The 16233-nt window shown below is 39.2% G+C and overlaps 1 protein-coding gene across 2 annotated transcripts in view; it reads right to left on the bottom strand.

Moving 5' to 3' along the window:
* The window catches only part of LOC128642851 (multidrug and toxin extrusion protein 1), a 466573-nt gene that overhangs the window by 425870 nt on the left and 24470 nt on the right, over positions 1–16233 (bottom strand). For both annotated transcript variants that reach the window (XM_053695697.1, XM_053695698.1), the window contains exons 3-4: positions 2340–2441; positions 156–224 (exon numbers count right to left, since the gene is read on the bottom strand). In XM_053695697.1, the coding sequence (XP_053551672.1) occupies positions 156–224; positions 2340–2441 (171 nt within the window). The remainder of the gene's footprint in view (positions 1–155; positions 225–2339; positions 2442–16233) is intronic.

Genomic DNA, 16233 nt, shown 5'->3' with positions numbered 1-16233 from the left:
AATACATTGCAAAGCGGTTGTTTTTTGTTTTTTTACTAAGTGCAATGAAACATATCACAAATGTAATGGAGATTTAAGAAAGAAACTGATTGTCACTTCCTGTATTTTATTAATGGTAGATCTGTTTACAGCAGAACAAAACATATCCAACCTACCTGTGATATCAAAGTGTCGCAGGCGCCTGCTAATCCCATCCCGACAGCAACACCAGTAATGTTTATAACCTGCAAATGGAAAAACTGGTTTGTTCTCAGAGGCGTTTTACAGAAAAAGCAGGCAAAGTAAACAATAAATATATAGTAACAATGATGTTATATTTTAATTAATTTAATTTAATTAATGTATGTTAATTAAATTATGTGTTGAATGTCCTTTTAAAAAATACCTCCATATGGAGGATCAGTTTAAACAGTTTATTATGCACTACAGGAGAATGGAAGCAATGCATTACTTCCAAGTCTTTTTAATGTCAAGTGAGTTGAATTGCCCACAAAGCAATGCAAGCAGCTGCCCAGGGGCTTCTTCTGTAATAGGGTCACCCGTCTGGCTAGTTCAGTGCTAAAACTACATAACGCACTACTATTTTACATTCTGTGCTCTGAACACTTAAAGGGACACTGAACCCAAATTTTTTCTTTCATGATTCAGATAGAGCATGCAATTTTAAGCAACTTTCTAATTTACTCCTATTATCAATTTTTCTTTGTTCTCTTGCTTTCTTTATTTGAAAAAGTAGGCATTTAAGCTATTTTTTGGTTCAGGACCATGGAAACCACTTGTTTATTGGTTTGTGAATTTATCTACCAATCAGCAAGAACAACATCTAAACTTACATTCTTGCATTTCAAATAAAGATACCAAGAGAATGAAGAAAATTTGATAATAGGAGTAAATTAGAAAGTTGCTTAAAATTGCATGCTCTATCTGAATCACAAAATAAAAAAATTGGGTTTAGTGTCCCTTTAACTTTGTGATAGTTAGAGGCTGTATTGATAAAATAATATTTTAAAGGCCTAGAAGAATAGTGACATCATCATGTTCACCTGCGTTGAAAATTTGAGTACTATCTAATTAGCATTTGCCTATGGGTATTGATGGCAGTAAACCATACTGATACTTATCCTAATATGTTTACCTCTGTTTACCTTTACCAAATTTAATTATGTTCCACGTAATATGCTTTCCTTATATATGAATTGGATTTAATATACATATATTTATTTCACTTCTTGATCAAAGCAAATGTGGTATTAGTTTTATTCATTAAGTTCCTATAAATTTGTTTGCTGCCATCAGATTTTGAATTGCATGTTGCTTTAAGACAGAGAGGTGTGTATCTGTATTAGCCAATTGGAAACTTTTATTGCTTTTAAATGGACGGTCAGATTTGTAACCATTAGGCTATGATTACGGCCCTTCGCGGCCAAAACGCGTAAGCCTGTTGCTTACTCCTCTCTTCTCAATATTGTCCCCCTTGTACATATTATTATTCTCGATTTTATTGGATACATTTAATAAAAGTTACTTTTTATACATCATTATCCTTGGCGGCTGTTTGTTTCTCTACCTCTGGGGAGCCCATGTAAGGAGTGTCAGTGGTATAGGTCTGTGAATTTGTATAACAGAACACAGCTTGTGAAGTCAGGGTATGTAAAAGAGCAACCTGAGACACAGTCATGTCTGGTTTATGGGCAAAGTAGTTCAGGTAGAGTCAAGGCACTTTGTAGGCAATGTTGAGTTGTTTAAAGGAACACTAAACCCAACATTTTTCTTTCATAATTCAGATGGAGCATGCAATTTTAAGCAGCTTTCTAATTTACTACTATTATTAATTTTTCTTTGTTTTCTTGCTATGTTTATTTAAAAAGCAGGAATGTGATACATAGGAGCCGGACCTTTATTGTTTGAGAACCTGGGTTATGCTTGCTTATTGGTGGGTAAATGTAAGCCTCCAATAAGCAAGCGCTATCCATGGTGCTGAACCTAAAATGGGCTGGCTGCTAAGATTTACATTACTGCTTTTAAAATAAAGATAGCAAGAGAATGAAGAAAAATTGATATTAGGAGTAAATTATAAAGTTGCTTAAAATTTCATGCTCTATCTGAATAATGAAAGTAAAAAAAAAGGTTCAGTGTCCCCTTAAGGTCTGGGTCTCAGTAGTTCTGAATGGGTTTAGATTGTTCTTGGTTTCACTTTATGAAAAAGAGTAGGGAACTAAAGCCGGCCAATACTTTGCCAGTATTTATCTTATATATGGTGTGCAGGTGCCATAGCCTAGGGATGCAAATCGAGTCTAGAATTGTCAATATTCATTGTCATTAGATCACTCAGAACATACCGCAATTGCCAGAGATACAGCATCCAGTTCCACCTTCCCCAGGTGTCCGCAGAATATGGAGCTCACTATACTTATCATGAAGACCATGAGCTGTGAAAGGAACTGCACAGACATAAAAAACAGTTAGACATTGTGCTGAATCATTGCTATACATAGCTAGCCTACTATCTTATCAAGCTATCTGTAATAACCTAAAAAAGTCTTTACAGATCATGTAGACTCTGAGGCCGAATTATCAAGCTGTCAACTATGCTGCATTCAACGGCACCAATACGCTCGCCTAACATCGCGGCCTCGGACCTGAATACGCTCTCCATATTTATAAAAAACATCGGTCAAAAAGCAGCACACCAAGTACAGGACGATGAGCAGCGGACTGTTGTTAACTAGCAGTCATCGATCTCGCTGCTATTCGGCTTTTTCCCAACTTTATTTATATCCTGTAACTAAACACTGCCACTATACTTAAATGTTTAACCTTTATCCCGCTGCTCCCGGACCCCGCCGCAAGTAAATAAATGTATTAACCCCTATCCCGCCACTCCCGGACCCCGCCGCAACTAAATAAGTGTATTAACCCCTATCCCGCCGCTCCCGGACCCAGCCGCAAGTAAATAAATGTATTAACCCCTATCCCGCCGCTCCTGGAGCCCACGGCAAATCTAATAAAGTTATTAACCTCTATCCCGCCACTCCCGGGCGCCGCTGCAACTAAATAAACATATTATATTAACCCCTAAACCCCTGGCCTCCCACATTACTACCACTAACTAAACCTAGTAACCCCTAAACCGCCAGCCCCCACATCGCTATAAACTATTTAACCCCTAAACCTAACAAGCCGCTAACTTTACATTAAATATTAACTCATCCCTGTCTTATAATAAATTTAAACTTACCTTTAGAATTAAATTAAACTATATTAAACTATTAATTAACCTACCCTAACTATTATACTAAAATTACATTAAACTATATTAAACTAATAATTAATCTACCATAACTATTATACTAAAATTACATTAAACTAACAATTAAAATAACTATATTACATATTTAAAACCCTAAACTTACTCAAGTTATTTAAATCTACAATTAAAAATTACGAAGTTACAAAAAAATAACAACTAAGTTACACAAAATAACAAACACTAAGGCCTAGATTTGGAGTTTGGCGTTAGCCGTGAAAACCAGCGTTAGAGGCTCCTAACGCTGGTTTTAGGCTAACTCTGGTATTTGGAGTCAGTCAAAAAAGGGTCTAACGCTCACTTTTCAGCCGCGACTTTTCCATACCGCAGATCCCCTTACGTAAATTGCGTATCCTATCTTTTCAATGGGATTTTTCTAACTCCGGTATTTAGAGTCGTGGCTGAAGTGAGCGTTAGAACTCTAACGACAAAACTCCAGCCGCAGGAAAAAAGTCAGTAGTTAACAGCTTTCTGGGCTAACGCCGGTTCATAAAGCTCTTAACTACTGTACTCTAAAGTACACTAACACCCATAAACTACCTATGTACCCCTAAACCGAGGTCCCCCCACATCGCCGCCACTCGATTAAATTTTTTTAACCCCTAATCTGCCGACCGCCAACTACGTTATCCTTATGTACCCCTAATCTGCTGCCCCTAACACCGCCGACCCCTATATTATATTTAGTAACCCCTAACCTGCCTCCCACAACGTCGCCGCCAGCTACCTACACTTATTAACCCCTAATCTGCCGACCGCAAAGCCCTGCCACCTACGTTATCCTTATGTACCCCTAATCTGCTGCCCCTAACACCGCCGACCCCTATATTATATTTATTAACCCCTAATCTGCCCCCCACAACGTCGCCTCCACCTGCCTACACTTATTAACCCCTAATCTGCCGAGCGGACCTGAGCGCTACTGTAATAAAGTTATTAACCCCTAATCCGCCTCACTAACCCTATAATAAATAGTATTAACCCCTAATCTGCCCTCCCTAACATCGCCGACACCTAACTTCAATTATTAACCCCTAATCTGCCGACCGGAGCTCACCGCTATTCTAATAAATGTATTAACCCCTAAAGCTAAGTCTAACACTAACACCCCCCTAAATTAAATATAATTTACATCTAACGAAATTAATTAACTCTTATTAAATAAATTATTTCTATTTAAAGCTAAATACTTACCTGTAAAATAAATCCTAATATAGCTACAATATAAATTATAATTACATTGTAGTTATTTTAGGATTAATATTTATTTTACAGGCAACTTTGTAATTATTTTAACCAGGTACAATAGCTATTAAATAGTTAAGAACTATTTAATAGTTACCTAGTTAAAATAATTACAAAATTACCTGTCAAATAAATCCTAACCTAAGTTACAATTAAACCTAACACTATACTATCATTAAATTAATTAAATAAAATACCTACAATTAAACCTAACACTACACTATCAATACATTAATTAAATACAATACCTACAAATAACTACAATGAAATAAACTAACTAAAGTACAAAAATAAAAAAGAACTAAGTTACAAAAAATAAAAAAATATCTACAAACATAAGAATAATATTACAACAATTTTAAACTAATTACACCTACTCTAAGCCCCCTAATAAAACAACAAAGCCCCCCAAAATAAAAAATGCCCTACCCTATTCTAAATTACTAAAGTTAAAAGCTCTTTTGGGGGGGGGTATTGTATGTTTTTTTTACAGGCAAAAGAGCTGAACTTCTTGGGGCATGCCCCGCAAAGGGCCCTGTTCAGGGCTGGTAAGATAAAAGAGCTTTTAGGGTAGGGCATTTTTTATTTTGGGGGGCTTTGTTGTTTTATTAGGGGGCTTAGAGTAGGTGTAATTAGTTTAAAATTGTTGTAATATTTTTCTTATGTTTGTAGATATTTTTTTATTTTTTGTACTTTAGTTCGTTTATTTCATTGTAGTTATTTGTAGGTATTGTATTTAATTAATGTATTGATAGTGTAGTGTTAGGTTTAATTGTAGGTAATTGTAGGTATTTTATTTAATTAATTTAATGATAGTATAGTGTTAGGTTTAATTGTAACTTAGGTTAGGATTTATTTGACAGGTAATTTTGTAATTATTTTAACTAGGTAACTATTAAATAGTTCTTAACTATTTAATAGCTATTGTACCTGGTTAAAATAATTACAAAGTTGCCTGTAAAATAAATATTAATCCTAAAATAGCTACAATGTAATTATAATTTATATTGTAGCTATATTAGGATTTATTTTACAGGTAAGTATTTAGCTTTAAATAGGAATAATTTATTTAATAAGAGTTAATTAATTTCGTTAGATGTAAATTATATTTAACTTAGGGGGGTGTTAGTGTTAGGGTTAGACTTAGCTTTAGGGGTTAATACATTTATTAGAATAGCGGTGAGCTCCGGTCGGCAGATTAGGGGTTAATAATTGAAGTTAGGTGTCGGCGATGTTAGGGAGGGTAGATTAGGGGTTAATACTATTTATTATAGGGTTAGTGAGGCGGATTAGGGGTTAATAACTTTATTATAGTAGCGCTCAGGTCCGCTCGGCAGATTAGGGGTTAATAAGTGTAGGCAGGTGGAGGCGACGTTGTGAGGGGCAGATTAGGGGTTAATAATAATATGCAGGGGTCAGCGATAGCGGGGGCAGCAGAATAGGGGTTAATAAGTGTAAGGTTAGGGGTGTTTAGACTCGGGGTACATGTTAGAGTGTTAGGTGCAGACGTAGGAAGTGTTTACGCATAACAAACAATGGGGCTGCGTTAGGAGCTGAACGCGGCTTTTTTGCAGGTGTTAGGTTTTTTTTCAGCTCAAACAGCCCCATTGTTTCCTATGGGGGAATCGTGCACGAGCACGTTTTTGAGGCTGGCCGCTTGCGTAAGCAACTCTGGTATCGAGAGTTGAAGCTGCGTTAAATATGCTCTACGCTCATTTTTTGGAGCCTAATGCAGCCTTTATGTGGACTCTCAATACCAGAGTTATTTTTATGGTGCGGCCAGAAAAAAGCCGGTGTTAGCTACGTGGGTCCTTACCGACAAAACTCTAAATCTAGGCCTAAGTTACTCAAAATAATTAACACTAAGTTACACAAAATAAAAAAATAAATTTTCAATTTTTTCAACTAATTACACCTAATCTAATAGCCCTATCAAAATATAAAAAAAAAACTAGCCTACAATAAACTATCAATGGCCCTTAAAAGGGCCTTTTGCGGGGCATTGCCCCAAAGAAATCAGCTCTTTTACCTGTAAAATAAAATACAAACACCCGCCCAACAGTAAAACCCACCACCCACACAACCAAACCCCCCAAATAAAAACCTATCTAAAAATTCTAAGCTCCCCATTGCCCTGAAAATGGCATTTGTATGAGCATTGCCCTTAAAAGGGCATTTAGCTCTTTTTCAGCCCAAAGTCCCTAACCTAAAATTAAAACCCACCCAATAAACCCTTAAAAAAACCTTACACTAACCCCCGAAGATCCACTTACAGTTTTCGAAGAGCGGACATCCATCCTCATCCAAGCGGCAGAAGTCCTCAGCGAAGCCGGCAGAAGTCTTCATCCAAGCGGGCCGAAGTCTCCATCCAGATGGCATCTTCTATCTTCATCCATCCAGCGCGGAGCGGCTCCATCTTCAAGACATCCGGCGCGGAGCATCCTCTTCTTTCGACGTCTCTTGAAGAATGAAGTTTCCTTTAAATTATGTCATCCAAGATGGTGTCTCTTACATTCCGATTGCCTGATAGAATTCTATCAGCCAATCGGAATTAAAGGTGAAAAATCCCAATCAGCCAATAGGATTGAGCTCAAATTCTATTGGCTATTCCAATCAGCCAATAGAATACAAGATCAATCCTATTGGCTGATTGCAACAGCCAATAGGATTTTTTCACCTTTAATTCCTATTGGCTGATAGAGTTCTATCAGCCAATCAGAATGTAAGAGACGCCATCTTGGATGACGTCATTTAAAGGAAACTTCATTCTTCAAGAGACGTTGGAAGAAGAGGATGCTCTGCGCCGGATGTCTTGAAGATTGAGCCGCTCGGCACCGGATGGATGAAGATAGAAGATGCCGTCTGGATGAAGACTTCTGCCGGCTTGGATGAAGACTTCGGCCCGGTTGGATGAAGACTTCTGCCGGCTTCTCTAAGGACTTGTGCCACTTGGATGAGGATGGATGTCTGCTCTTCGAAAACTGTAAGTGGATCTTCGGGGGTTAGTGTTAGGTTTTTTTAAGGGTTTATTGGGTGGGTTTTAATTTTAGGTTAGGGACTTTGGGCTGAAAAAGAGCCAAATGCCTTTTTAAGGGCAATGCCCATACAAATGCCCTTTTCAGGGCAATAGGGAGCTTAAGTTCTTTAGATAGGTTTTTATTTGGGGGGTTTGGTTGTGTGGATGGTGGTTTTTACTGTTGTGGGGGGGTGTTTGTATTTTATTTTACAGGTAGAAGAGCTGATTTATTTGGGGCAATGCCCGGCAAAAGGCCCTTTTAAGGGCCATTGATAGTTTATTGTGGCTAGGTTTTTTTTTTATTTTGGGGGTGCTTTTTTATTTTGATAGGGCTATTAGATTAGGTGTAATTAGTTTTAAAAAATGATAATTCATTTTTTATTTTGTGTAACTTAGTGTTTTTTATTTTGTGTAAGTTAGTTGTTATTTTTTGTAACTAAGTAATTTTTAATTGTAGATTTAATTTTAGGGTTTTAAATATGTAATATAGTTATTTTAATTGTTAGTTTAATGTAATTTTAGTATAATAGTTAGGGTAGATTAATAATTAGTTTAATTTAGTTTAATGTAATTGTAATTTAATAGGGTAGGTTAAATAATAGTTTAATATAGTTTATTTTAATTCTAAAGGTAAGTTTAAATGCATTATAAGATATGGATGAGTTAATATTTAATGTAAAGTTAGCGGGTTGTTAGGTTTAGGGGTTAATAGCTGAATTTAGTTTATGGTGATGTGGGGGGCTGGCGGTTTAGGGGTTAATAGGTTTAGTAAGTGGTAGTGATGTGGGAGGCCAGGAGTTTAGGGGTTAATACATTTATTTAGTTGCGGGGGGGTCCGGGAGTGGAGGTATAGGGGTTAATAACATTATGTAGGTGGCGGCGGGGTCCGGGAGTGGTGGGATAGGGGTTAATAACTTTATTTAGGTTGTGGCGGGGTCCGGGAGCGGCGGGATAGGGGTTAATATGTTTATTTAGGTTGTGGTGGGCTCCGGGAGTGGCGGGATAGGGGTTAATAACTTTATGTAGGTGGCGGCGATGTCAGGGGCGGCAGATTAGGTGTTTAGACTCAGGGCTTAGGGTGTTAGGTGTAAACGTAACTTTTATTCTACCATAGAAATCAATGGGATATCTGGTAGCATTGAACATAAGCTTTCGCTGCTTTCAGACTCCCATTGATTCCTATGGCATCTGCGACCTCCAGGGTGGCGGATTGAAAAGCAGGTATGCTGGGCCTGAATAGTGACGAACGTATCTGTTAGAAAGTTGATAACTAGCAAAAGTTGTCAGATAGTGCCGAATTTGTATTCGGAACATCTGTAATGACATAAGCATCGATCTGTGTAGGATTGAGACCGGTGGATCGTATGTTACGTCACAAATTTCAACTTTTGCCGGTCTTCAGGCTTTGATAAATAGGGTGAATCAGGCTCGCCACAATTACATTGCGGAATTCCAGCGTATTTGCGGTTGACGGCCTGATATATCCCTCATGGGCTGTGATCTGGAAAATGGATCAGATTTAGGGGGTTAGTTATCAACGTGTCAACTTTCCTGCCATCGCCGGCCCAATACGCCCGCCTAAGCTCGCCTCACATCGCCGCTGCGGACCTGAAAAATGTCACCTAAGTTATCAAATAAAGCTGTCAAAAAGCTGTGCACCAAGTACGGGGCGATGAGCAGCGGACTGTGAGAGTTATCACTCATCCGATCTCGCTGCTCTTCGGCTTTTTCCCAGCTTTATTGCTAGCCTGTCACTAAGCACTCACACTAAACTGCACTGTTCTACCCCCTATACCGGCGCCCCCGGAGCCCCCCGCAACTAAATAAAGTTACTAACCCCTAAACTGCCACTCCTAGACCCTGCCGCAACTCTGATAAATGTATTAACCCCTAAACCGCCGCTTCTAGACCCTACCGCAACTCTGATAAATGTATTAACCCCTAAACCGCCGCTCCCAGACACCGCTGCCACCTACATTATACCTAGTAACCCCTATCCTGCCCCCCCTATACCGTCGCCCTCTATAATAAAGTTATCAACCCCTATCCTGCTGATCCCGCACCTCGCCGCAACTAAATAAATAGTTTAACCATCTTCCATCCGGGCGATGTCATCTTCCAAGAGGCGCTGAAGAAGTCTTCTATCCGGGCTATGTCATCTTCCAAGCGGAGTCTTCAATCTTCATCCCGCCGACGCGGAACATCCAATCAGAATTTTCCTACATTAATTCCGATTGGCTGATAGAATCCTATCAGCCAATCGGAATTCGAGGGACGCCATCTTGGATGACGTCCCTTAAAGGAGCCTTCATTCGTCGGTAGTCCGTCGGGGAAGAAGGATGTTCCGCGTCGGCGGAATGAAGATGGATCCTGAAGAAGAAGATTGAAGACCCCGCTTGGAAGATGACATCGCCCGGATGGAAGATTTCTTCAGCGCCGCCTGGATGATGACTTCATCGGATGGAAGACTTCTTCAGCGCCCCTTGGAGGATCACTTCTGCCGCTCCGGATCTCCTCTTCGGTTCCATCGGTGGCTCGGCTGAGTGAAGACGACTCAAGGTAGGATGATCTTCAGGGGGGTAGTGTTAGGTTTTTTTAAGGGGGGTTTGGGTTAGATTAGGGGTATGTGGGTGGAGGGTTTTAATGTTGGGGGGGTTGTATTTTTCTTTTACAGGCAAAAGAGCAGTTTTCTTTGGGGCATGCCCCGCAAAAGGCCCTTTTAAGGGCTGGTAAGGTAAAAGAGCTTTGAACTTTTTTAAATTTAGAATAGGGTAGGGCATTTTTTTTATTTTGGGGGGCTTTGTTATTTTATTAGGGGGCTTAGATTAGGTGTAATTAGCTTAAAATTGTTGTAATATTTTTTAAATGTTTGTAACTTATATTTTATTTTTTGTAACTTAGCTTTTTTTATTTTTTGTACTTTAGTTAGTTTATGTAATTGTATTTAATTGTAGTTATTTGTAGTTAATTTATTTAATTAATTTAATGATAGTGTAGTGTTAGGTTTAATTGTAACTTAGGTTAGGATTTATTTTACAGGTAATTTTGTATTTCTTTTAGCTAGGTAGTTATTAAATAGTTAATAACTATTTAATAACTATTCTAACTAGCTAAAATAAATACAAAGTTACCTGTAAAATAAATATAAATTCTAAAATAGCTACAATGTAATTATTAATTACATTGCAGCTATCTCACGGCTAGATTTAGAGTTCTGCGGCCAAAGGGGTGCGTTAGCTACGCGTGCTTTTTTTCCCCCGCACCTTTTAAATACCGCTGGTGTTTAGAGTTCACAGAATGGCTGCGTTAGGCTCCAAAAAAGGAGCGTAGAGCATAATTTAATGCCACTGCAACTCTCGATACCAGCGGTGCTTACAGACGCGGCCAGCTTCAAAAACGTGCTTGTGCACGATTCCCCCATAGAAAACAATGGGGCTGTTTGAGCTAAAAAAAATCCTAACACCTGCAAAAAAGCAGCGTTCAGCTCCTAATGCAGCCCCATTGTTTGCTATGCGGAAACACTTCCTAAGTCTGGACCTAAAACCCTAACATGAACCCCGAGTCTAAACACCCCTAACCTTACACTTATTAACCCATAATCTGCCGCCCCCGCTATCGCTGACCCCTGCATATTATTATTAACCCCTAATCTGCTGCTCCGTACACCACCGCAAGCTACATTATAGCTATGTACCCCTAATCTGCTGCCCCTAACACCGCCGACCCCTATATTAAATTTATTAACCCCTAATCTGCCCCCCTCAACGTCGCCTCCACCTGCCTACACTTATTAACCCCTAATCTGCCGAGCGGACCGCACCACTACTATAATAAAGTTATTATCCACTAATCCGCCTCACTCCTGCCTCAATAACCCTATAATAAATAGTATTAACCCCTAATCTGCCCTCCCTAACATCGCCGACACCTAACTTCAAGTATTAACCCCTAATCTGCCGATCGGAGGTCACCGCTACTCTAATAAATTTTTTAACCCCTAAAGCTAATTCTAACCCTAACCCTAACACCCCCCTAAGTTAAATATAATTTTATTCTAACGAAATAAATTAACTCTTATTAAATAAATTATTCCTATTTAAATCTAAATAATTACCTGTAAAATAAACCCTAATATAGCTACAATATAAATAATAATTATATTGTAGCTATTTTAGGATTAATATTTATTTTACAGGCAACTTTGTATTTATTTTAACCAGGTACAATAGCTATCAAATAGTTAATAACTATTTAATAGTTACCTAGTTAAAATAATTACAAAATTACCTGTAAAATAAATCCTAACCTAAGTTACAATTAAACCTACCCTATTCTAAAATTAAAATAGAAAAGCTCTTTTACCTTACCAGCCCTGAAAAGGGCCCTTTGCGGGGCATGCCCCAAAGAATTCAGTAAAAAAAAAACATACAACATTACAACCCACCACCCACATACCCCTAATCTAACCCAAACCCCCCTTAAATAAACCTAACACTAAGCCCCTGAAGATCTCCCTACCTTGTCTTCACCACACCGGGTCCCGATCTGTCCAGAAGAGCCTCCGATGTCTTGATCCAAGCCCAAGCGGGGGACTGAAGAGTGATGTCCATCCTCAGGCTGAAGTCTGGATCCAAGCGGCGGCTGAAGAAATCCATCATCAGGCTGAAGTCTTGATCCAAGCGGGTGCTGAAGAAGTCCATAATCGGGATGAAGTCTTCTATGAAGCAGCATCTTCAATCTTCTTTCTTCAGGAGCCATCATCTTCCAGCCGACGCGGAACATCCTCTTCTACCGACGCCTACTCGCCGAATGACGGTTCCTTTAAATGACGTCATCCAAGATGGCGTCCGTCAAATTCCGATTGGCTGATAGGATTTTATCAGCCAATCGGAATTAAGGTAGGAAAATTCTGATTGGCTGATGGAATCAGCCAATCAGATTCAAGTTCAATCCGATTGGCTGATCCGATCAGCCAATCAGATTGAGCTAGCATTCTATTGGCTGTTCCGATCAGCCAATAGAATGTGAGCTCAATCTGATTGGCTGATTCCATCAGCCAATCAGAATTTTCCTACCTTAATTCCGATTGGCTGATAAAATCCTATCAGATTGAGCTCACATTCTATTGGCTGATCGGAACAGCCAATAGAATGCTAGCTCAATCTGATTGGCTGATCGGATCAGCCAATCGGATTGAACTTGAATCTGATTGGCTGATTCCATCAGCCAATCAGAATTTTCCTACCTTAATTCCGATTGGCTGATAAAATCCTATCAGCCAATCGGAATTCGATGGACGCCATCTTGGATGACGTCATTTAAAGGAACCATCATTCGGCGAGTAGGCGTCGGTAGAAGAGGATGTTCTGCGCCGGCTGGAAGATAATGGCTCCGGAAGAAACAAGATTGAAGCTACTGCTTCATAGAAGACTTCATCCCGATTATGGACTTCTTCAGCGCCCGCTTGGATCAAGACTTCAGCCCGATGATGGATTTTTTCAGCCGCCGCTTGGATCCAGACTTCAGCCCGAGGATGGACGTCACTCCTCAGCCCCCCGCTTGGGCTTGGATCAAGACATCGGAGGACCTTCTGGACAGATCGGGACCCGGTGTGGTGAAGACAAGGTAGGGAGATCTTCAGGGGCTTAGTGTTAGGTTTATTTAAGGGGGGTTTGGGTTAGATTAGGGGTATGTGGGTGGTGGGTTGTAATGTTGGGGGGGTGGTATTGTATGTTTTTTTTTCTACAGGCAAAAGAGCTGAATTCTTTGGGGCATGCCCCGCAAAGGGCCCTTTTCAGGGCTGGTAAGGTAAAAGAGCTTTTCTATTTTAATTTTAGAATAGGGTAGGGCATTTTTTTTATTTTGGGGGGCTTTGTTATTTTAATAGGGGGCTTAGAGTAGGTGTAATTAGTTTAAAATTGTTGTAATATTTTTCTAATGTTTGTAAATATTTTTCTATTTTTTGTAACTTAGTTCTTTTTTATTTTTTGTACTTTAGTTAGTTTATTTAATTGTATTTATTTGTAGGTATCGTATTTAATTTATTTATTGATAGTGTAGTGTTAGGTTTAATTGTAGATAATTGTAGGTAGTTTATTTAATTTATTTATTTATAGTGTAGTGTTAGGTTTAATTGTAACTTAGGTTAGGATTTATTTTACAGGTAATTTTGTAATTATTTTAACTAGGTAACTATTAAATAGTTATTAACTATTTAATAGCTATTGTACCTGGTTAAAATAATTACAAAGTTGCCTGTAAAATAAATATTAATCCTCATATAATTATAATTTATATTGTAGCTATATTAGGGTTTATTTTACAGGCAAGTATTTAGATTTAAATAGGAATAATTTATTTAATAAGAGTTAATTTATTTCATTAGAGTAAAATTAGATTTAACTTAGGGGGGTGTTAGTGTTAGGGTTAGACTTAGCTTTAGGGGTTAAAAATTTTATTAGAGTAGCGGTGAGCTCCGATCGGCAGATTAGGGGTTAATACTTGAAGTTAGGTGTCAGCGATGTTAGGGAGGGCAGATTAGGGGTTAATACTATTTATTATAGGGTTATTGAGGCGGGAGTGAGTCGGATTAGGGGTTAATAACTTTATTATAATAGCGGCATGGTCCGATTGGCAGATTAGGGGTTAATAAGTGTAGGTAGGTAGCGGCGACGTTGGGGGTGGCATATTAGGGGTTAATAAATATAATATAGGGGTCGGCGGAGTTAGGGGCAGCAGATTAGGGGTTCATAGGGATAACGTAGGTGGCAGCGGTGTGCGGTCGGCAGATTAGGGGTTAAAAAATTTTAATAGAGTGGCGGCGATGTGGGGGGACCTCGGTTTAGGGGTACATAGGTAGTTTATGGGTGTTAGTGTACTTTAGAGCACAGTAGTTAAGAGCTTTATAAACCGGCGTTAGCCCAGAAAGCTCTTAACTACTGACTTTTTTCTGTGGCTGGAGTTTTGTCGTTAGATTTCTAACGCTCACTTCAGCCATGACTCTAAATACCGGCGTTAGAAAGATCCCATTGAAAAGATAGGATACGCAAATGGCGTAGGGGGATCTGCGGTATGGAAAAGTCGCTGCTGCAAAGTGAGCGTTAGACCCTTTCCTGAATGACTCCAAATACCAGAGGGCGGTAAAAACCAGCGTTAGGAGCCTCTAACGCTGGTTTTGACGGCTACCGCCCAACTCTAAATCTAGCCGTTAGGGTTTATTTTACAGATAAGTATTTAGTTTTAAATAGAAATAATTTATTAAAGTGTAGTGTAGTGTTAGGAGTAATTGTAACTTAGGTTACTTTTTATTTTACAGGTAAATTTCTCTTTATTTTAGCTAGGTAGCTATTAAATAGTTAATAACTATTTAATAGCTATTGTACCTAGTTAAAATAAATTAAAAGTTGCCTGTAAAATAAAAATAAATCCTAAGATAGCTACAATATAATTCTTATTTACAGGGAGTGCAGAATTATTAGGCAAATGAGTATTTTGACCACATCATTCTCTTTATGCATGTTGTCTTACTCCAAGCTGTATAGGCTCGAAAGCCTACTACCAATTAAGCATATTAGGTGATGTGCATCTCTGTAATGAGAAGGGGTGTGGTCTAATGACATCAACACCCTATATCAGGTGTGCATAATTATTAGGCAACTTCCTTTCCTTTGGCAAAATGGGTCAAAAGAAGGACTTGACAGGCTCAGAAAAGTCAAAAATAGTGAGATATCTTGCAGAGGGATGCAGCACTCTAAAAATTGCAAAGCTTCTGAAGCGTGATCATCGAACAATCAAGCGTTTCATTCAAAATAGTCAACAGGGTCGCAAGAAGCGTGTGGAAAAACCAAGGCGCAAAATAACTGCCCATGAACTGAGAAAAGTCAAGCGTGCAGCTGCCAAGATGCCACTTGCCACCAGTTTGGCCATATTTCAGAGCTGCAACATCACTGGAGTGCCCAAAAGCACAAGGTGTGCAATACTCAGAGACATGGCCAAGGTAAGAAAGGCTGAAAGACGACCACCACTGAACAAGACACACAAGCTGAAATGTCAAGACTGGGCCAAGAAATATCTCAAGACTGATTTTTCTAAGGTTTTATGGACTGATGAAATGAGAGTGAGTTTTGATGGGCCAGATGGATGGGCCCGTGGCTGGATTGGTAAAGGGCAGAGAGCTCCAGTCCGATTCAGACGCCAGCAAGGTGGAGGTGGAGTACTGGTTTGGGCTGGTATCATCAAAGATGAGCTTGTGGGGCCTTTTCGGGTTGAGGATGGAGTCAAGCTCAACTCCCAGTCCTACTGCCAGTTTCTGGAAGACACCTTCTTCAAGCAGTGGTACAGGAAGAAGTCTGCATCCTTCAAGAAAAACATGATTTTCATGCAGGACAATGCTCCATCACATGCGTCCAAGTACTCCACAGTGTGGCTGGCAAGAAAGGGTATAAAAGAAGAAAATCTAATGACATGGCCTCCTTGTTCACCTGATCTGAACCCCATTGAGAACCTGTGGTCCATCATCAAATGTGAGATTTACAAGGAGGGAAAACAGTACACCTCTCTGAACAGTGTCTGGGAGACTGTGGTTGCTGCTGCACGCAATGTTGATGGTGAACAGATCAAAACACTGACAGAATCCATGGATGGCAGGCTTTTGAGTGTCCTTGCA

Source organism: Bombina bombina, chromosome 12, assembly GCF_027579735.1.
Source record: "Bombina bombina isolate aBomBom1 chromosome 12, aBomBom1.pri, whole genome shotgun sequence".
NCBI classification, from domain to species: Eukaryota; Metazoa; Chordata; class Amphibia; order Anura; family Bombinatoridae; genus Bombina; species Bombina bombina.
Note: the sequence above shows the minus strand (reverse complement) of the source record. Positions and strands in the feature narration are given on the sequence as shown.